General features: G+C 42.4%; 1 protein-coding gene across 2 annotated transcripts in view; it reads left to right on the forward strand.

Moving 5' to 3' along the window:
• The window catches only part of ALPK3 (alpha kinase 3), a gene marked incomplete at its 5' end in the record, with an annotated part of 58,332 nt that overhangs the window by 16,499 nt on the left and 19,386 nt on the right, over positions 1-22,447 (forward strand). For both annotated transcript variants that reach the window (XM_079126788.1, XM_079126789.1), the window contains 2 exons: positions 6,681-6,798; positions 7,392-8,658. In XM_079126788.1, the coding sequence (XP_078982914.1) occupies positions 6,681-6,798; positions 7,392-8,658 (1,385 nt within the window). The remainder of the gene's footprint in view (positions 1-6,680; positions 6,799-7,391; positions 8,659-22,447) is intronic.

Below are 22,447 nucleotides of genomic sequence, written 5' to 3' on the forward strand. Positions count from 1 at the left end.
CATGGCACAGTTTGTTCATACTTCTCTCCTGTCTCCAAGAAGTTCATGAGATCTGCAAGGACAGGTCACCCCCCTGACACATTGTGCCTCTCTGGAGCTGGTACAAAGAAAATGTTCAGTGCTGGATGACCACAGTGAACCTTGACTTGTGCTGATGTCAAAATCAGTATCTTCTCTGCTTTCCACATTGTCTAATTACCTCAGCTGTGGCTTCTGTGCTGTGGTAACAGCAGCTGCTCTGGGGACTGGAGACCACTCAAGAGGAGCTATCAGGGATAGCTCCCCCTTCTCTCCTGTCCTTTGAAGTAATGAACTCTGAGAGCAGTGTGGTGATGCCAGAAATTCATCTGGCATATATAATCTTGGGTCATTATATTGAATACTCCCAATGTCATTATGGACTAAGCTTTTTCCTGTTTCAAGCCCAATCCAAGTAAGCAAACTATTTATTTATTTGTTTGTTTGTTTATTTGTATAGGTCTTGGGATCAAACCCAGGGCCTTATGCATGCTAGGTAAGCACCCTACCACTGACCTACATCCCCACCGCTTTTTAAATTTTGAGGTAAAGCCTTGCTAAATTGCTGAGGCTGGCCTCAAACTTGCAATGTTCTTGTCTCAGCCCTGCTGAGAAGCCGGGATTACAGGTACATGCCATCACACCTGGCCAGGAGAAAGCTTTTATACCCATATCTTGTGACCATCAGCCAGGGCCTTCTGCCCTGGAGCACCTCTCTGCTGAGGTCTACATTACTACCAATTGAGACTGTACAGTTCTAAGGTTCTGGCTATATGTCATATCCATCCCTGTGTCCATTGTTGTACTTTCCCCTTGTGGGGATGTATGTATGTCCCCACATACATCCAAAATCTCAGGTTATGCTGAGAGCGGGCAGTGCACATCTGTAATTCCAGCAACTCAGGTAGTCCAAGGCAGGAAGATTCCAAGTTCAAGGCCAACCTGGGTAATTTAGATACAAAATACAAAATCAAAAGGGCTAGGGATGTAACTCAGTGTTAAAGTACCCCTGGGTTCAATTCCCTGCACTAAAAACAAAAACAAACAAAAAACAGTGATGACAACAATAAACTCAGGTTGCCTAAGTTTTATGTAGCAGATTAGAAAAGTGGTCTCTGTCCCTACCATGGTATACCATAAACAAACCTTTTCCAACTAGCAAGGAGAAAATGTAGACCATAGGAGAGGGGATGAGGAGGAGGGTACTGAAGGCTCCGAGAACTAAGGAAACAAGATTAGAAATTGGTTCTCCCCAGCCTGGAGAGGTGGTTGGTGGCCAGATCTGTGGCTGGGCCTGGCCTCTGTGTGAGACTGTTGTGCTGCTCCTGGCTTCTCTCTGTGGAGATAGAGTGACCGCATGTGCCTCTCCTCCCCCCACCAGAGCATTCCCTAAACAAAGCTGGGACAAGTGAGCCCACTGGGGCACTGCAGGCATAGGTGATGCTTTCCTCGTGGTCAGGACCTAGTATAGGTGAGGGAGAGTCATCTGTGCTGGGGTTCCTGCTGGCTGACTTGGGAGGAAAGCCCTTGGGGACCTGGAGAAGGGACTTAAAGTTCTGTAGGTTCTTCCCTCCCAGAGTGGACAGATAGGGAGCTACTGGGTCTTGTCTGATCTTCTGACTCCTGGCTCCTTCAGAGGCCCTCTGGCTGGAGTGCTGTTGTCTTCCTTGAGCCTGCCCACCTCTGCTCGGCTTGGTGGCCTCCTTCCTCCACTTTCCTCAACCCTCGATGGTTCCATGTTGGGATGTGTGTGTGTGTGTGCATGCAAGTGCACATATGTTGGAGTGGGATGAGGAAGAATCAGCAGTAGGCAGGCTGGACTGAGGGATGGACACTTTAGGAAGAATCAAAGTTCCAGAATGAGTCTTTTTTAGAGAAACATATTTACTATGGCTGCTGTGAGCAAAAACTCATATGTTGATCTAAGAACCCCCATTGGAAAGAGCACTGGAAAGAGAAAAAGGAAACCTGGGGCTATGTCACATGCTCCCGTGTGACCCTGCATGTTACTTAGCTTCTCTGAGCCTCATTTTCCTTTTGTGTAAAGTAGGGATTAAAACACCTGCCATTTTATAGCAGAGAGAGATTTGAATTCTGGCTCTTTTGCTTACTAGCTAGATGACTTGGGGCAGGAGCTTTAATTTCATGAGCCTTGATGTCCTCTTCCTTAAATTGAGGGTTTATAAAAGTGCATTCCTCATTGAATTTTTGTGAGAATCACATAATACACAAAAAGGACCAATCCTGGAGGCACACACCTGTAATCCCAGTGATTCAGGAAGCTGAGGCAGGAAGATTCTAAGTTCAAGGCCAGGCTTGGCACAACTTAGCCAGACCCTGTCTCAAAATTAAAAATTTTTAAAAAGGGTTGGGGATGTAGCTCCTGGGTTAAAAAATAAAATCCTGAATATGTGAAAAGCATTCATCTCAGTACCTGGCACACAGTAAGTCTTCAGTAAATGTGAAGAGTTATTTGCACAGAGTTATTCTGAGGGCCAAATGAAATCATTATTTGAAATTTCTTTGAAAACTCTAAATATCCATATCTTTTTCTTCTTCTGAATCTGAACTTCTCCAAACCGGTAACCACTGGGGTGAGACTGCAGATCTCTGAGTTGGCTTCCCCAGGCAAACCTGCTGGCTGTGAAACAGAGATCACGGGTGTGAAAGGGCAGAGGGAGGGCCACATGCTCAAGTACCAGCATGGCGCTCCAGCCCAGAGCCAAATGTGTGTGTGCACACACCTTCCTATAAGCACACACGTGAGAGCATGCATGTGTGAGCAGCTGGGAGCAAAGCACCCAGACCCCTCATGCTTTTGTGTGTTTTAGAATATAGTTCACATTATCTGGGGACAAGGCAGTGTTTTTTTCCCACATAAATTTTCTTCCAAGCATAATGTCACTATGAAGCCCTAAGCTGTCAGGTTGACCTGCACTTTGTATATCGGCACAAGAGGACAACTTGTGGGATGAGGGCCCACAGTGGGGCTGGGCAGTTCATTCAACATCCCTCTCCTTGCCTCACACTGCCCACTCCCCTAGCTTGTCTGGACTTAGATGCCCTGGAGGCTAAGGCTGTGCTGGGCAGGTCATGGGGGCAGGGAGACTGAACTGGGCCCTTGCAGGGATGAGATCATCCCAAGGGATGGTGAGGACACCTGTGCTGGCCCTGGACACACACACAGTGATGTAACCAGGGGCTTTAGCTCACAGTGGAAACATGGGGCTCACTTTACAGCCAGGGCTGCCTGGAGTTTATCCTGGCTGAGCCAGCTGCAGCTTGCCTCCCTTACTCCCTGCTCCTGTACACAGTTCCTCAGAGTGCCCTTTGCTTTCCCCCTCACGCTCTGTTGCTGTCAGTTTTTTGTCAAGCATGCCCTTCCCATCCACTTCTTGTTTGCTCACTCATTTACTTGCTCATCCAACAGGTTTTATTAAGTAACTACTATGTACCAGACACCGTGTTAGGTTAACCAGGTTAGATTCCTCCCCACATGGGGCCTGAGACTAGCAGGAGAAAGAGACAAGGAAATAGTCTATTATAATAGTGTCATTAGTTATAAAGGAGAAGTGCAGGTGGTGTTAGAACTGAGTGGAGGTGCTGAACCCACATTGTCTGAAATTCTGCCCATTCTTTAAGTCTAATTCAAATGCTACTCACTCCAAAAGCCTTCCCCGATTTCCCAGCTAGAGGTGATTGCTCCCTTCTCTGCACCCTGAGTTCTTTGTACAGTGCTTATGTGTTCATCTATAAATATTTAATGAGTGTTGATTCCATATCAGGTGCTATTCTAGGAACTGGGGACACAGTGGTGAATAACACAGATAAGTCCCTGCTATCATAGAGCTGATATTCCACAGGAGATGGGGGGAAGTGTTGGGCAGGATACTCATAACCTAACAAACTCATAGTGTGTTTCAGGTAGTAATGTGTTCTCTGAAGACAAACATTAACAGGGATCAGAGATGTATGCAGTGGTGCACACCTATAATTCCAGTTACTTGGGAGGCTGAGGCAGGTGGATTGCAAGTTCAAGGCCAACCAAGGAAACTTAGCAAGACCTTGTTTCAAAATAAAAATAAAAATGTCTGGGGAGGTAGTTCAGAGGTAGAGTACTCTTGGGTTCAATACCTAGTACTGACAAAAAAAAAAAAAAAAAAAATGGTGGGGTGGATAGGAAGTTCTGGGGAAAGATTTCGCCCAGGGCCTAGGGAAGGCCTCTGTGAGGAGGTAACATGGGAACAGAAACCTGTGGGAATTGAGACATGATGCTTTTTTTGTATGTGTGGTAAGAAAGGGGGAGAGTGGTAGGAGATGAGGCCACTGCATAGGGCCCAGACCAGAAAAGCTTGGGTGATACAGGAGCTGTCGGGTTTTGAGCAGAGGTATGCTGTGAACTGACTCTATTTTAAAAGACTTATTCTGGTTGTTGTGCTGAGAATGAGCTGAAAAGAGGTCAGCATGGGAGTGATAAGACCAGCTGAGGGAGTTATTGCAGAAATCCAAATATGAGATGATGGTGTTGTGGACCACACTAAGGCTGGGTGGGGAATGGCAAGAGGGGATCTCACCTGGGATCTATTTTAAAGGGAGGGCCGATGGGATTGTCTAAGGGAGTAGATGTGAGCAAAAGAAAGGAATAGAAAAAGGATCAGTGGGGTGTGGTGGCACATGCTTATAATTCCCAGCAGCTTGGGAGGCTGAGGTAGGAGGATCACAAATTCAAGGCCAGCCTATGCAATTTAGTGAGGCCCTAAGCAACATAGTGAGAAATAAAATAAAAAATAAAAAGGGCTGGGGATGTAGCTCAATGGTAGAGCACCCCTGGGTTCAAGCCCTAGTACTGCCAAAAAAAAATAAATAAATAAAAGAAAAAAATGTGTCTATACTTGATATCTTCACTTCCCCTCCTCCAACCAGGCTTTTCACTCATCACTGTTTCTGAATTGCTCTTGCCAAAGTCACCCATTTGGCATTTCTGAATATGATGGCCAATTCTTATGCCTACATAAGGGCTACATACACAGCCCCTTTTTAAAAAAAATATTTATTAGTTGTAGATGGACACACTACCTTTATTTGTTTTTTATGTGGTGCTCAAACCCAGTGCCTCACACATGCTAGGCAAGCACTCTACCACTGAGATATACCTCCAGCCCCTTGGCCCTTTTTATTTTGAGACAGGGTTTCCCTAAGTTGCCCAGGCTGGCCTTCAACTTGGGATCCTCCTGCCTCAGCCTCCCCAGTCACTGAGATTATAGGCACCCAGTTAATAGACAACTCTTTTAAATGATTTTGCTGTAAAGGAGAAAGCAGAGAAATGGGGGCAGGCGCTAAGGAGGATTTGGGGCCAAAGCAAGTTCTTTTTAAAGAACACACTTTAGCAGGCTTGTATGTGGACAGGAATGATGTTATAAAGAGGAAAAGTTGGATGATGCAGGAGAGAGCAGGAATGATTGTTGGAGAGATGGCCTTGATTGGTGAGAGGAGGGGGAGTTCAGTGAGGGACCACTTTTGATAGAAGTGTGGTTTATCCACAGATGGTAGGGAAGGCAGAGCACCTGCAGTTGCCAGGCATATTGCCCCTGTGTGTGGGCACGTCTTATCTTTTCTAGTGGAAGATACAAAGTCCCTGGCTTACATGCTTGTGTGTGTTTGTTTAAGTGAATGAATGTTAGGAGTCTTTGATTTCTAACAAGTGATGCTAATCAGTTGGAGGTAGCTCAAGAAATGAAGCAGAATTCATTGGTTAGGTTGTGTTCAGACAGGGAATGGAACCAATATTTGGAAGCAGTATTTGGAAGTATTTGCCTCCTTCCTCTGATTCTATCCTGAATGTCAATTTTATTTTCCCATCACACTTCAGATCAGCTTTATCTACTTCTTAGTTCATGAGATTGTATTTATAGACACAATGGTAGACTGTTTTTTGGTTCTATTTCTCAAATCCTAGGTCAAAAGATTGGATTCGATTTCCTCTTTTGATGTCTGTTACTGGGTCAATCAGCTGAGGTCAAGTGGGCAAGAGACATTTGATTGTAACAGTTGGGATCTCTTCCCTGCAGGTGGCTAGGTGTCCCCAGAGAAGAGGGGCTGGGTAGACACCTCAGTTGGTCTCACGTCAGTGACTGACTGGGTAGGTAGGTGTAGATGGGTGTATAGGTGGGTGATGAATGAATGAACGAATTGATGGACAGATGGATGTTTTAGTTCTGTTGTCAAATAATGCAGCCCAGGAACTTGGAATAAAAAGAGGAGAGCTCTTGGCACTGATGGTAGTAGTGGGGTTTTGGGGAGACTGCTGAGGATGAAGCCCTTACTACAATTGAGGATATAGAATGGACCAAATAGAAAGAAAACTTATTACTACCAGTCAACGATTTTTGGAAATTCTTCACTCCCCTTTCTACATGAAGCTAGAAAGTTTCTCCTTCATATTTTCCTTTTGACTCAAAGTGGAAATGTTTTCAGCTTTCATAGGTTTTTCTAATTTTTAAAAATAAGCTGAGTCACACAAGGGGCCCTGTGCTTCCAGCAGGCCTGGGGCAGGAGGTCTTATCCAGTCTCTTCAGGTGCTCTGGGGGAGCTAAGGCCTCCTTTTCGCTCCTCCCACTACTTTGGAACTCACTTTCCTGCACCCCAATCTGCTTCCTTCTCAGGGTACCCAGAACCAGAGGTGACTTGGTACAAGGATGACACAGAACTGGACCGCTATTGTGGTTTGCCAAAATACGAGATCACCCATCAGGGCAACCGTCATACCCTGCAGCTATACAGGTGAGAGACAGCGGCCTGTTCTGCCCTCTCTGCCCTTCTGAGGGTCCTGTGCCTGGATTGTGCCCTCAGAGATGGAGCAGGCTGGGTGGAGGTGCCCAGGCACTATCTGGAATGAGAGGCAGGTTCTGCCATTGAGTTGAACCACCTGGATAACTGTGTCTGTCTGCCAGTGCCTGGGATCTCCTAAGGCCAGGGTGGGAGTATTTTTGACAGCCACAGAGCTGAGTGCAATCAGAGGAGATCCTGACACACATTTTCCATGAGGTCAGCAGCCAAAAAAAGCAACTCTGTCATCGTTACTTCACAAGGGGCTCTGCTGGTCACCTGCTTCTGAAGGGAGCTCTCCTGAGCCCCAAGTTTAATCCTTTCTGGGACAGCATGAACTTGGTCAGCTGCCACCCTCTTGTGGCCTCAGTTTCTTCAACTGAGGGTGTGGAATGTGGTGATGTCTAAGGTGGGATGTGGCACTCAGGGCAGGTCTGGAGATGGGGAGGGGGCACATGCTCAGCTCTGGAAGGTTCTGGCTGTGGGAAGCAGGGGGACTGTCACCTCCCAGGAGGGGAAGGGGTGGCACTTCATGCTCCTACCTCTAGGTGTCGAGAAGAAGATGCCGCCATCTACCAGGCCTCTGCCCGGAACTCCAAGGGCATTGTGTCCTGCTCAGGGGTCCTGGAGGTGGGCACCATGACAGAGTACAAGATCCACCAGCGCTGGTTCGCCAAGTTGAAGCGCAAGGCTGCAGCCAAGTTGCGGGAGATTGAGCAGAACTGGAAGCATGGGAAGGATGCTGTGGACGAGGCGGACACCCTGCGCAAGCTTAGCCCTGACCGTTTCCAGCGAAAGCGGCGGCTGAGCGGGGCTGAAGTGCCAGTGTCTGCAGCCCCAACCAGGGAGGCTGAGGATGGGACCTCAGCAGCTTGGCAGGAGGGAGAGGGTGAATCTGCTCAGCTTCCAGGTCTGGGTCTAATCAACAGTTTTGCTCCTGGAGAGGTGCCCACCAACGGGGAACCTGCCCCTGAGAATGGGGAGGATGGGGAGCATGGCTTGCTGACATACATCTGTGAGACCATGGAGCTGGGGCCTCAGAGAGCCCCCCAAAAGGAGTCTGGGGCCAAGAAGAAAAGAAAAGATGAGGAATCTAAGCCAGATCTGCGGAAGCCAGAATTAGAGAAGGCAGCCCGAAGCCACCGCTCTTCAGAAAACTGTGTCCCCAGTTCAAACAAGCCTGATTCCTGTGGGACACAGGGTCCCATGGACACAGAAGAGGTTCAGACCCATCCCAGAGGCAGGGTGGCACGGGGACCTGGATCTTCTGGAAAAGATAGCACCAGGCAGCCAGCCTCTACTGTGGGCACTCAAGACAAGGCCCAGGATGCCTCTGCTCTAGCCCGTTCCCAGACACCAGCCCCTGTCCCAACCCCAGGAGCAGACCAGGAGGTGTATTTCTCCCTGAAGGACATGTACATGGAGAGCTCTCAAGCTGTCAGGCCTCAGGGGAAGGAGGAGTCCCCACCCCCAAGTGTCAGGGCACCTGGAGACAGTTCCTTGGGGAAGGTACCCAACAAGGCAAGAGGTGAGGGGGGTTCTGCCACCACTGGTCAGCCTACACCCTCCTTGACTCCCCAGCCAGCTAGGCCTTTCAACAGGAAGAGATTTGCCCCTCCGAAGCCCAAAAGTGAGCCTACCACTGACAGCAAGCCCATTTCTTCTTCGAGTCAAGTTCCAGAATGTGGGACCCAGAACTTAGGGAAGGCCCCTTCTCAGGCCTCTGCCCAGGTGCCGACACCCCCTGCCCGCCGGAGACATGGTACCCGGGACAGCCCTTTGCAGGGGCGAGCAGGCCACAGGACTCCAGGAGAGGTAAGTGTGGGTCTTGGGTACTTGGAGGCTGCTCTGGGAAGCTGACCTCATGGAAACTCTTGCTGTAACAGCTTGGCAGCCAGTGAGCAGTGGGCTATTTATAGAAGGGGGTGGGGAGGCAATGGAGTGCCAACCAGGAGCAGGGGACCATAGGCATGGACCTTGCTCAGCCAGTCTCCACTTGCCACACATCTAGACAGCACAACTCGACTGTGTTTTTCTCTTCTGAGAGGGTGGGAATGCACAGCCAAGGGGACTGTGCCCCAGAAAGCGGAAGGAAGACATTCTCTGGGGGAGGAATGGGCCAGTGGAGAGGTGTTTTTTATTTTATTTTTTTTATTTTTTATTTATTTATTTTTGTTGTTGTTCAATTGGTTTTTTTCTGTGGGGAAGACTAGCAGCAGAAGTGTGTTGGAGCGTGTGGCCGGTCCCGCCGGACCTGGATGCTCATTAGATTTTTGAACATCGTGAATGTCTGGGATATGCTGATTTAATCTGGGCTCACCTAAGGTTTTAGAGTCAGGTATACACCTGGCTCCTTACCATGTTGTGATTTTGGGCTAGTCATAAAACAATAACAATACGAACTTCACAGGGCTTTTGTAAGAACTGGGGTGCTTAGCCTGGCACATTAAGAACTAAATAAATAGCAATTGGTATAAAAATAATAATATGCTGGGAAGAAGAGTACCATCAGTTTCTGGGGAGCAGGTAGGCAACAGAGGAAAGATGAGAATTTGAATGAGGTGCAGGGATATTGGGGTATGTATCCACTTGTTAAGGGCAGAGACAAATGGGTATAGACACTATGGAGCTGGAGGAACAGGACTGAAAAGATTAACAGTAGGGTCAGTGTTTTATTTTCCAGGGGCAGAGGGAGGGCAGGACTTCCCAGGGGATTAGGGGGACAGTGTTGTACAGCATGACAGAGAGAAGGCAGTATTTCTTATGAGTTTCAAGAGTGAGGGTGGTGTAAATAAAATAGATAGAACTTAATTATCTCTCTGTTTATTTGTTTGATTAGTGGTACTCGGAATGGAAACTAGGGCTTCTTGCTCGGTCTACCACTGCGCTCTGTCCTCAGCCCTTTTTATTTTATTTTTAAAACTTGTTTGTTTATTTATTTAACTTTTTGATATTAGGAATTGAACCCGAGGTGGTTGGCCACTGAGCCACATCCCTAGAACTTTTTGTTTTGAGACAGGGTACTGAGAGCCTCACTAATTTGTCCTCATGAGGGCCTCACTAATTTGAACTCATGATCCTCCTTCCTCAGGCTCCTGAGCCACTGGGATTACAGGCATGTGCCACCACGCCAGCTCTTTTTATTTCATTTTAAGACAGGGTCTTGCTAAGTTTTTGAGGCTGGCCTCAAATTTGTGATACTCATGTCTCAGCCTCCCAAGTAGCTGGAATTACAGGCATGTGGAGACATGTTTATACTAAGAAATATCAGTTGCTTATCTGAAATTCCAATTTAATTGAGTGTCCTGTATTTCTTTTTACTAAATCTGGCAACCATAAGTGGAAAGGTTGCCTCTTAAAGGGAGACAGCTTCTGATTTTGGCAGAAACTAAGGTAGACTTTTTCTAGGGATAAAGGAAGCAGGAGTCCTGGGCTGGGGAAATGGAGGCTTTCTGAAGAACAGGAAGAACACTGGGCAGAAGTGTTTCACAAGGGTATGGGCAGGGGACAGATGGTTTCTTGGAACAGTGAAGAGAAACACAAGAGGGACAAGCTGACGTAGCACCTCTGGGAGGGCAAAGGGAAAAGAGTGCTTGGTGGAGATTAGGGAGAGCCCAGGTTCAAGGGTGACCAGGGACATGTTTTATTTCAGTGGGTGCTAGGGTCAGACTGTGGAAACAGTAGCTCAGAGGGCTTTAAAGTGAGGCAAACCTCAAGGACCTCAGACTAGCCTTTGAACTCTATTCCTTACTTGACTGCTTAGTGCTTGGTCTCAGGTAATTTGTGATACTGGTGTGCTAAATTCTTGGTGGCCCAGGAAAGCTTGCTGGGACTGCTCCACATGCCTGACTGCCTACATGTTGGACAGCAGGCCTTTCTGGAGAGATGGCTCTTGTAGGCCCTTAGGGAGTTCATTTAGGAAGTGACTGGGCTGACTGCCAAGTCTGTGTGCAAATCTGATTTCACTGCCTACGGTATGGGGATCCCCACAGCAGGACAGAGTGGGATGTGCCAGTCCTACCCTTCTCAGGTTGGGGAGGGAAGGGGCAGTGCAGGCACCTGAAAGATTGAATTGATTTCATTGCTTCTACAAAACCTTATGTGGTTTTAATTTTTTAAAATTAATTAATGAAAAAAATTTTTTTGTTACCAGGGATTGAACAGGGCACTTAACTGCTCAGCCACATCACATCCCCAGCCTCCTTTTTAGTTTTTATTTTGAAAAAGGGTCTTGCTAAGTTGCTTAGGGCCTCACTAAATTGCTAAGACTGGCCTTGAACTTGTGATCCTCCTGCCTCAGCCTTCCAAGTTGCTGGGATTACAGGCATGCATCACCATGCCCAGAAATTTTTATTTTATTTTTTTATTTAAAAAGTTTTAATTGAAATATACCATACACATGAAAAATATATTTAATGTAGATGAATATTTTTAAGTTGTTGCTTTTTTAGTGAATAAATTTGTTTTTTCATATTTTTATCCTACCAAATTAAAAAAAAATTAAGCCAGGCATGATGGGGCACACATAATTCTGTAATTCCAGTAATTTGGGAGGCTGAGGCAGCAGGATCCCAAGTTTGAGAACAGCCTAGGCCACTTAGTGAGATCCTGTCTCAAAATAAAAAAAATTAAAAGGGCTGGAGATGTAGTCTGGTGGTACAGCACCCCTGGGCTTAATTTTCAGTACAAATGATTTTTTTAAAATCTTATTTTTCTGCTTATAAGAGAACTATATGATCATAATAGAAAATATGGGAGAAGGGCTGGGGTTGTGGCTCAGTGGTCGAGCACTTGCCTAGCATATGTGAGGCACTGGGTTTGATTCTCAGCACCACATATAAATAAAATAAAGGTCCATTGACAACTTAAAAAAAAAAAAGGAAGAAGAAAGAAAGAAAATATGGGAGAAACCCCTAAAAATTCTAAGGAGAAAGTAAAATTCACCTATCCAGAGAGAGCCATTATCCAAGAAATGGTGGGATATCATGATGTATCTACCACTCTCTACTATATACAGTTTTATTATTGTTTAATTTGTAAAATTTAATTTTCACTGTTACTATGATTTAACTTTATATCATTCTTTCTTCTCATTTTGTGAGCATTTCACTAAGGTTTCCAAATACTTTTTTTTCCCCCCAGTGGTAGAGGTACACAATACCTTTATTTTATTCATTTATTTATATGCAGCGCTGAGGATGGAACCCAGTGCCTCACACATGTTAGGCAAGCGCTCTACCACTGAGCCACAACCCCAACCCTCTAAATACTTTTTAATGACTATAATTTTTTATTTTATTTTTATTTTTTGGTGGTACTAGGGATTGAACCCAGGGGCACTTCACCACTGGGCCACATCTCCAGCTCTTTATATTTTTTATTTTGAGACAGGGTCTCACTGAGTTGCTTAGGGCCTTGCTAAGTTGCTGAGGCTGGCTTTGAACTTGAAATTCTCTTGCCTTAATCTCCAGAGTTGCAGGGATCACAGGCAGGTGCCACCACACCCAGCCTTTTCTTTATATCTTTATGTTCACCATTTTAACAAAATTTTATTTTTTTAAAAAGTGATGAATTACTTTTAACGTGATTATAAAGCCAATTAAATCCTTTCATGAATAACTAAAGGAAGACTTGAATTTTTTTATGTATATATTTTTACTGTGCTTGGAATTGAATTCAGGGCTTCTACCACTGAACTATATACTTCCAGCCCCAGATTTCCTTTTTTTTTTTTTTTTTTTTTTTCTTTTTAATACCACAGGGATTGAACTCAGGGCACTCAAACACATGCCCAGTCCTGTTTTTTTTTGTTTTTTTTGTTTTGTTTTGTTTTTTTGCAGTACTGGGGATCAAACTCAGGGCCTTGTGCTTGCAAGACAAGCACTCTACCAGCTGAGCTATCTCCTCAGCCCCCCAGTCCTGTTTTGTATTCTATTCAGAGACAGGGTCTCACTGAATTGCTTAGTGCCTCAGTTTTGCTGAGGCTGGTTTGAACTTGCAATCCTCCTGCCTCAGCCTCCCCAGTGGCTAGAATTACAGTCACGTGCCACCGTGCCTGCCCCCAGATTTGCATTTTGAATAATCTTTTGGAAAACTTTTTAGAAATACATTTTCAAACAGCTTTATTGAGCATGATATAATGAAAATCACCTATTTTAAGTATATAATTTATTTACTTATTTTTGTACTGGGACTTGAACAGAGGGGCACAGTTTTATCACTAAACTGCATCCCCAGCCCCATTTTTTTTTTTTTCCCCTTGAGACAGGATCTAAGTTGCCCAGGCTGGCCTCAAACTTGCAATCCTCCTGCCTCAGCCTCCTGAGTGGCTCAGATTACAGGCGTGCACCCGGCCTTCACTAAGTGTATAATTTAATGTACACAGTTCAGAACTGTGTAGCCATTATTTACAATCCAGTTTTAGGACATTTTCATCATGCCAAAAAGATCTCTCTTCCATTTTGTAGTACTTTCCTGTTCCCACTCCAAACCCAGGCAACTACTAATCTGCTTTCTTTCCAATATCACTGATATTTTGATTGGGATTGTATTAAGCATAAGACTTCATTTGGGAAAACCAATACAGTAATATTTATCTTTCTCATCTGGAAACATGGTATTAATTTCCATTACTCAAATTTTCTTTTCTTTTCTTTTTTCTTTTTGTTCATTTTTTTTCTTCCCAGCATGTATTTTGTCAGGACTGGGTACTTTAAGAGTCCCTGCTTCTGGAATAGGATGCTGGTACCCCTCATATGTTTTGATTTCCTTTCCTAGAAATAAGAAGTATCTCTAGGAGCTTGAGTTAGGCTTTGCTCTTGGGAATGGATGAGGAACATATGCTAGAACTGTGGCCTCTTTCATGGTTAAGAATGTTCAGAGATCCTTCCCTGCAGCCTGGCCGTGGTGTTCAAGCAGCTCTTTCCCTGAGCAGAAGCAATCTCACCCAAAGTACCTGGTGAGTGGAAACTGCCCTTCAATGCCCTCAACAGCTGCTTTTTAGTGCCCTAACCTGAGATTTTTTTCTGCAATTGCCTCCAATCTCTGGAGCTGAGGTCCAGCGGTGTGCAGACATGGTAGAATGCCTTCTCTGCCCAAATCTTCAGAGAGGACAGTGTATGTATGGGAGAGCTCTGCTGAATGCTTTGAGACCTAAGGATGTCTTTTCCTGCTGGAAGCAGTGGCTGCAATCCTAGTGACTCAGGAGGCTGAGGCAGGAGGAATGCAAGTTCAAGGCCAGTACAGGCAATAAAAAATAAAAAAGGGCCAAGGCACAGTGGCGCACGCCTGTAATCCCAGCGGCTTGGGAGACTGAGGCAGAAAGATTGCAAGTTCAAAGCCAGCCTTAGCAAAAGCAAGGCACTAAGCAACTCACTGAGACCCTGTCTCTAAATAAAATACAAAATAGTGCTGTGGCTGTGGCTCAGTGGTCAAGTGCCCCTGAATTCAATCCCTGATACCCCCCAAAAATAAAAAAAATATAAAAAGGGCTACTGATGTGTGTGTGGTGGGGGAAGAATGTCTCTTACTGAGAAACACTGTAAGTCCTGAGGACAGTCATCCTCACATGTTGGAACTCCTTGCTCACCCTAAGAGCTCTTTGGTTTTCAGGGAATACATGAATATAAGTATTTTCTGATAGCTGTTGAATGGAGTGGCTCTTGAGAAGAGACATGATCTGTGTTTTGAGAAATTGTGTACTGAATTGAGGGGATGAGACTCACACCAGACAAGTTGAGCAAGAAGAGTATAGGGAATTGTAACTGCAGTACCTTTCCACACAGGAAAAGTGTTGTGGTCTGGAGTCACCAGGGAAGGCATCTGGAAAGTGACCAGACTGTGGATAGCATGTAAAGGACTTATTACTGGAAATGTCATATTAGAAAGACACTAAATAACTGGGCTCAGTGGTGCATGCCTGTTATCCCGACTCAGGAGGCTGAGGCAGGAGGTTCACAAGTTCAAGACTACCCTGAGCAATTTTGCAAGACCCTCAGCAACTTAGTGAGACCCCATCTCAAAATAAACTCAGTGGTAGCGCACTCTTGGGTCCAACATTCAGTACTAAAAAAAAAAAAAAAAAAGAAAGAAAGAAAGAAAAAGAAAAACATCAAATAGAATTTTTTTTAAATGTAAAAGAATGTTATACAATCCCCAGATAGACACTGTACATAGCTGAAAGAGAGGAAGGAGACAACCTATAACAGATGATTAGGATGAAGCATAGGTAAGGTGGTAGGCTAGACTGCAAAACCACCCTGTCTTAATTTTAATGCCTGATGTATTAGAAGCTTCTCAACATGTTTTCTTCCCATCCATGTCTTGTGTTTTGCCTACTCCTGACTTTTTTTTGTTCCTGCATCAATTCTAACATTATCTAGGGTTAGGGGTGAGATAGAAAGGGGAAAGAACAAAAATTTATTGAATATTATCTTCCATTAGTGCTAGGTTAGATGATTCAGACCAACTTTATCACTGAGGACAACTAGAAAATCTGGTTAAAATATAAACATGTCTGCTTCAAAGCACTGGAAAACTAACAAAATGAAGAATTACTGATCCAGTATCTAGGAGGAGGTGGAAATAAAGAATGGTGGGCCCATTATTTGGCATAACTTTTATTCTGGAGGTGTTTGGCATTCTAAAATAGGAGAATGAGACTGCACAATATTTTAGACATTCTCATGGGATTAAGTAAGCAAAAATGGAGTCCATGATCTCAAGAATGGGAACTCTGACAGGCCCCTTGGGCTTTGGATTGTACCCTAGGAATAAGGGGACCAGGAATTGAGTTATTGATGTACTCTGAGTTATCTGGATGACTAAGCAGTATCTCAATCCCTGAAACTAGATTAAGGTGATCCAAGATATCTAGTGCCACCAGGCAACTGGCAGAAGCAAACAAAAATCATATCTGAAGGATGTCAGCATCATCTTATTCCTCAAATTACTTTTAAAAAGCATTTCAAGCTTAATATTTACCACCAATCTAGGATGAGCAGGAAAAGAAAACATAAAAAGAACTAGCCCAAACCAGCAGAAAATAAAAACAGGTCCACAGAGTTCCAACTTTTGGAACTATTAGACATGAGCTACAAAACTTGCCAGATATGGTGGTACACATTTGTAATCCCAGCTACTTGGGAAACTGAGGCAGGAGGATTGTAATTCAGGCCAAGCTTGGCAATTTAGTGAGACTCTGTTTCAAAATATTTCAAAATTAAAAATAGAACGGACTGGGGATGTAGTTCAGCAGTAGAGTACTTACCTAGTATGTGTGAGGTGAGGCCTTGGGTTCAGTCTCAAATACTGCAAAAAACAAAACAAAACAAAACAAAACAAAAAAAAAAAAAAAGGAAAAAAATATAAAACTCTACTTCTAGATTCAAAAGGGCAAAAAAAACAAGATTGGAAACTCCAACAGAGAACTATTAACTATATGAAGTAGCCAGATGTGATAGCTCATCCGTGTAATCCCAGCTACTTGGGAGCCTGAGGCAGAAGGATGGGAAGTTTGAGGCCAGCCTGAGCAACTACTTAGTGAGACCTTGTATCAAAGTAAAATATAAACAGCTGGGGGTACAACTCAGAGGTAGATAACTTGCCTACCATGAGCAAGGCCATAGGCTCAACCCTCAGTACTGCAAAAAAGAAAGTGGCGAAGACTTGAAAATAAGCCAACTAGAATTCCAGAAATGAAAAATAAATTATTTACTATGGTTATGGCAGCTACAGTTCTCACACTTCACCCTGTACATCCCATTGAATGAAGCTTAAAACTTAGGCAAATGCATGATACAGTTATTTGATAATTTTTAAAAGGAAATAATAGTGATCGATTGGAGGAATCCAGAATTTAAAGTCTTGCTGAAGCTTTGTGAGGTGTCATGTGGCTGTAGTTCCAGCTACTTGGGAAGCTGAGGTAGGAGAATCACCTGAGCCCAGGAATTTGAGACCAGCCTGGGCAACATAGTAAGACCTTTCTTTAAAAAAGGAAGGAAGGAAGGAAGGAAGGAAGGAGGGAGGGAGGGAGGGAGGGAGGGAGGAAGGAAAAAAGAAAAAAGACTGGGGGCACAGCTCAGTGGTAGAGTACTTGCCTGACATGTTCAAGGCTCTGGGTTTGATCCCAAGTACCACATACACGAAAGCGGTGTTTAGCTTAATTTCCCTGTTCTGGCATTTCCTGGTCTGGTCTTACTGCAATCTGAAACCTATAAGTAAGCATCAACACGGACAGAAAGAGTCTAGGAGAAACCCTCTAGACCAGGCTTGAGGAATGGGAAAGGGAACTTCTAATAGGTACAGTGGTAGCAGCAGAGGCCACAGATGCCTCAAACTTTGAAGGAGAAGAATCCTCCTCTCCATTTGGAGGAGGTGTGGTCCTAAGAGGGTGGGATGAAGCCCCATTACATACCCTCTCCCCAGTCTCATTCTTGGTCCAGGGCAAGGTTCATGTGTCAAAGAATGTGGCAGAGTGAGGCAAATGGAGCCCCACCTATCTGACCAGAGGATTGAAAAAAGAAGCCCTAGGGATCTAGAAAGTATTAGGGAGATCATGGAGGAGAGGCTTGGGAAAATGACCTTGGAGAGTCATTAATGACCACTGAATTTATAAACTCCTTACAAATTTCTGGGCTTATTTCCAAGGCTGTTCATATAAGGATCTGATTCTGAACAACATACCAAAAACATTGAGAATGGAACTAACAGACCCTCATCCAAGTACTAGACTGCTCACTGGGTGGCACACACAGAGGAAAGATCCAAATAGCATTGGAAAGACTTTGAAATTGGGAATGACCTTAAAACTACAACCTCACAGGGTTGAATGGAACTTGCAGCCTGAACACAACCAGGTAGATTGCTAAGACAAAAATATTAACATTCTCCATAGCTTTAAACAGGAACCAGAGTCTTGTAATACTCAAAAATGTCCACGATGTAATCAAAATTACTTGGAATATGAAAAAAATCAAGAAAATTTCCACAAAAGAGTGCCAATAATAAGAAGGCACAGATATTGGAATTATCTGACTTAAAAATTGCTATAGTAAACATATGACAAGTAAGGGTGAACATTGGAAATAAATGAAAAGATACAAAGAAATAAAATAGCTGGGCACAGTGGCACACATCTATAATCCCAGCTATTTGAAGGCTGAGGCAGGAGGATAGCAAGTTCAAGGCCAACCTCAGCAACTTAAGTGAGACCCTGTCTCAAAATACAAATATATATAAATGGTTAGTTAACTTGAAATTATAGCAATAGAAATAATTCATTTCTGAACAACAAAGAGAAAAAAATTAGAAAAATAAATGAACAGAGCCTCAGGGACCTATGACATAATATGAAAATGTCATCAAATAACCAGAGAGGAGACAGGGCATTTTAAAAAATCTGAAGTAATAATGGCTGAAAACTTTCCTAATTTGGCAAAAATTTGAACATATAGATCATGAAATTCAATAAACTCTAAACCGGATAAGCCCATATAATTCCACATCCAGAAACAAACAAACTGCTGGAAAAAAAATGTTTAAGATAGCCAGGAAAGGGGCTGGAGCTGGGGCTCAGTGGTAGAGTGCTTGCCTAGCATGTGTGAAACACTGGGTTCAATTATCAGCACCACATACAAATAAATAAATAAAAAGTCCATCAACATCTAAAAAAATAAATAAATAAACAAGGATAAAAACTAAAAGAGGAACAATGATTTGAATGACTGCAGATTTCTCATATGAGACAATGAGGTCAAAAGGAAGAGGAACAACATTTTTTAAATGCTGGAATAAAAGAACTTATAATTCTTTATTTAACAAAAATATCTTGAAGTATTGAAGGCAAAATAAAGTCATTCTCAGATAAAAGAAAAATTAAGAGAATTCACTAGCAGCAGATCTCTTCCAAAAGAATTGCTAATGCAAATGTTTAAGAAGAGAACTGAGCCAGGTGTGGTGGTGCACACCTGTAATCTCAGTGACCCAGGTGGCTGAGACAGGATTGCAAGTTCAAGGCTAACCTCTACAACTTAGTGAGGGGCCCTAAATAATTTAGTGAGACCTTGTCTCAAAATAAAAAATGAAACGTGATGACTGGGGATGTGGTTTAGTGGTTAAGTGCTTCTCGATTCAATCCCCAGCACCAAAACAACATCAACAAAAATAACTGATTTTAGAAGGAAACTTGCAAAATCAAGAAAGAAGACATGGGCTGGGGCTGTAGCTCAATGGTGGAGTGCTTGCCTAGCATGTGTGAGGCACTGGGTTCAATCCTCAGCACCCCATAAAAGTAAATAAATAAATAAAAATAAGGGTGTTGTGTTCATCTACAAACTAAAAGAAAAATTTTTTAAGCTTTAAAAGAATGAAGGAAGAGAAACAGAAATGGTAAATATGATACATTAGTCTTTTCCTCTTGAATTCTTTAAAATATGTTTGAAACTAGAAAGTAATAACTATAGCATTGTCTGCTGGAGTTTTTAATGTACATGAATATATAAGTTAATTAGAACATAGAGAGGGAGAGGGTAAGGAGACCTTTATGGTGGTGAGATTACTACATGTCATTTAAAGTGGTCAAATATTGACAGTAAGTAGACTGTGGCAAGTTAAGTATGTTTATTGTAATTCCTAGAGCAACAACTAAAACACTATACAAAGAGATACAGTAAAAATCATATGTGAAAATAGAATATTAAAAAATGCTCATATAACCTAAAAGAAGTCAGGAAAGGGGAAAGAAGAAGGAAAAACAGAGGGAATTCTGTAGTGTGAATCTTAAAAGTCCCCAAAGGCACACGTGTGAAAGCTTTAGTTGTGTGGCACTTTTGGGAGGTGGTAAAACTTGAAGAGGTGGGGACTAGTTGGGGTCTTCAAGTCACTGGGGATATGCCTTTGAAAGGGATATTGGCCCCCAATCCCTTCCTCCCTTTCTCTTTTACTTCCTGACTGCCATGAGGTAAGCAGCTTTATTTCACCATATGTTCCCTACCATGATCCACTGCCTTGCCAAAGGCCCAAAAGCAACAAGGCCACCTGACCATGAGCTGAAACCTTCAAAACTGTGAGCAAAAATAAATTTAAAAAAAATTTTTTAGTTTTAAATGGACACAATACCTTTATTTTATTTATTTATTTTTATGTGGTGCTGAGGCTCAAACCCAGTGCCTCATATGAGTGAGGCAAGTACTTTATCACTGAGCTACAACACCAGCCCCTAATTTTTTCTTTTTTATAAATTGATTTGCTAAGCTATTTGTTATAGTAATAGAAAGAAGACTAACAGATAATAAATACAAAACAAATACTATATTGATTGACTTAAACACAAACGTATAAATAATTAAATACTAAATATAAATGGTCTAATACAGCAATTAAAAGACAGAGATTATGAGACTGAATCAAAAAATATTCCCTAACTGGGTGTAGTGGACACACCTCTAATCCCAGCAACTCAAGAGGCTGTGACAGGAGGATTGCAAATTCAAGGCCAACTGCAGCTGTTTAGCATTTAGCAAGGCCATAAGCAACTTAGTGAGACCCTGTCTCAAAATAAAAAATAAAAAAGGGTTGGGGATGTAGTTCAGTGTCACTGGGTTAAACCTCCAGTATGAAAAAAAACAAAAAACAAACAAAAAAACATTCCCAACACTGTCTATGAGAAATTCACTTATATTACTTATATTACTTATAAGTATTACTTATATTACTTATAAGAAATTCACTTATATTAAAGTAATATAAGTAATATAAGTAATTATAAGAAATATAAGAAATTTATATTTACTTATAAAATATAAGTAATATAAGTAAAAATAAAATAAAAGTAAAATAAAAAATATAAGTAATATAAGTAAATATAAGACATTTACTTATATTATCAAATATGATAATATAAGTAAAAGGAAAATAATAGAACTATATATATCTTGTAAATACTAATCAAACAAAAACTGGAGTGACCATATTAATATCAAATGAAGACTTCAAAGCAAAGAAAATAACTAGGACAAAATAGTGACTTAACTAATAATAAAAAGTCCAATTCAAGAAAGCATAATAATAAAAATGGGTATGCACCTAACAGCATGGCTTCAAAATACCTGAAACAAAAACTGGTAGAACTGAAAGGAAGAATAGACAGTTGGAAACTTTAACACTCCTTTCTCAGTAATTCATAGATGTAGTAGATAGAAATTCAGAAAGAATATAGAAGTACTGAATAGCACTGTCAACCAAATGGAGCTAATAGACATAGAATACTAATTCTTTTCAAGCGCACATAAAAATTCACCAGATAGATCTTATCCTGAATCATAAAACAAAACTTAACAAATGTGAAATAACTGAAATCATGGAAAATATGTTCTCTGACCAAAATGGAATTAAACTAGAAATCAATGACAGAAAGATACTAGGAAAATCTCCAAACATTTTAAATTAAAGAAAATAGTTTTATGGGTTAAAAAAGGAAGGTTTTTGTTTTTATTTCTGTTGTTGCAGTATTGGGGGTTGAACCCAGGGGTTCTCTACCATGGAGCTACATCCCCAGCCCTTTTTATTTCATTTGGAGACAGAATCTCTGTAAGTTGCCCAGGCTGCCCTCTGACTTGGTATCTTCCTGCTTCAGCCTCCCAAGTGGCTGGGATTACAGGTGCACATCACCATACCTAGCTCAAGGAGGAAATTTTAAGGGCAATTGGGAAACATTTTGAATTGAATGAAAATAAATATTTGGAATGCTGCTTAATCAGGGCTTTGAGAAAATTTTATAGCATTAAAAGTTTATATTAGGAAAAAAGGGTCTAAAACCAATCATATAAGTTCCTACCTTAGAAAACTAGAGAGGAAAGAACAGAATGAACCCAAAGCAAGCAGAAGGAAGGAAATAAAAGGAAAATGAGAAAAAATAAACGCAAAGCTGTTTATTTGAAAAGATTGGTAATATTTATATACTTCTAGCAAGACTCATAAAGAAAAAAAGAGAGGAGATACAAAATACCATTATTAAGAATGTAAGAGGGGATATCACTGTAGACCTTGTGAACATTTAAAGGGTAATAAAAGACTATGAAAATGCACATAAATTCAACAACTTAGATGAAGTAGACCAATTCTTTAAAAATTACAAACTACCAAAACTGATGCAAAAATGAAATTAATCATTTGGACAATCATATAAGTATTAAATAAGTTGAATTTGTAGTAAAAATCCCCAACAAAGGAATCTTCAGGACCAGAAGGTTTCGCTGGGGAATTCTCCCATTTAGTATAATGAATCCAGTAGCAACCCTGGGTCTGGCGTCAGGTCTTGACACTGCCCAGTCCTGTGCCTATTAAGCTCCTAGCTTTTTCTCCTGCCCCCTGCCCCCAAAGTCAGTGCTCCAGGGCCACACCTCTTTGCAGGGTTAGCAACCAGACTATTTATTCAGTTGTTCATTCCTCATTCCTGGGAACCCTCTGTGTACTTGGGGTTGTGAAGGATGCAATGTTGAATCAAAGTGGGTCCTTAATCTCTGAGAATTTATGAGGCAAGAAGGAAAGACATGATGGCAAATAAAACCTATTAATGTTATTTGTATGAAAAAACTTTCATAGAACC

The sequence above is a fragment of the Sciurus vulgaris genome (assembly GCF_902686455.1).
Source record: "Sciurus vulgaris genome assembly, chromosome: 2".
Lineage (NCBI taxonomy): Eukaryota > Metazoa > Chordata > Mammalia > Rodentia > Sciuridae > Sciurus > Sciurus vulgaris.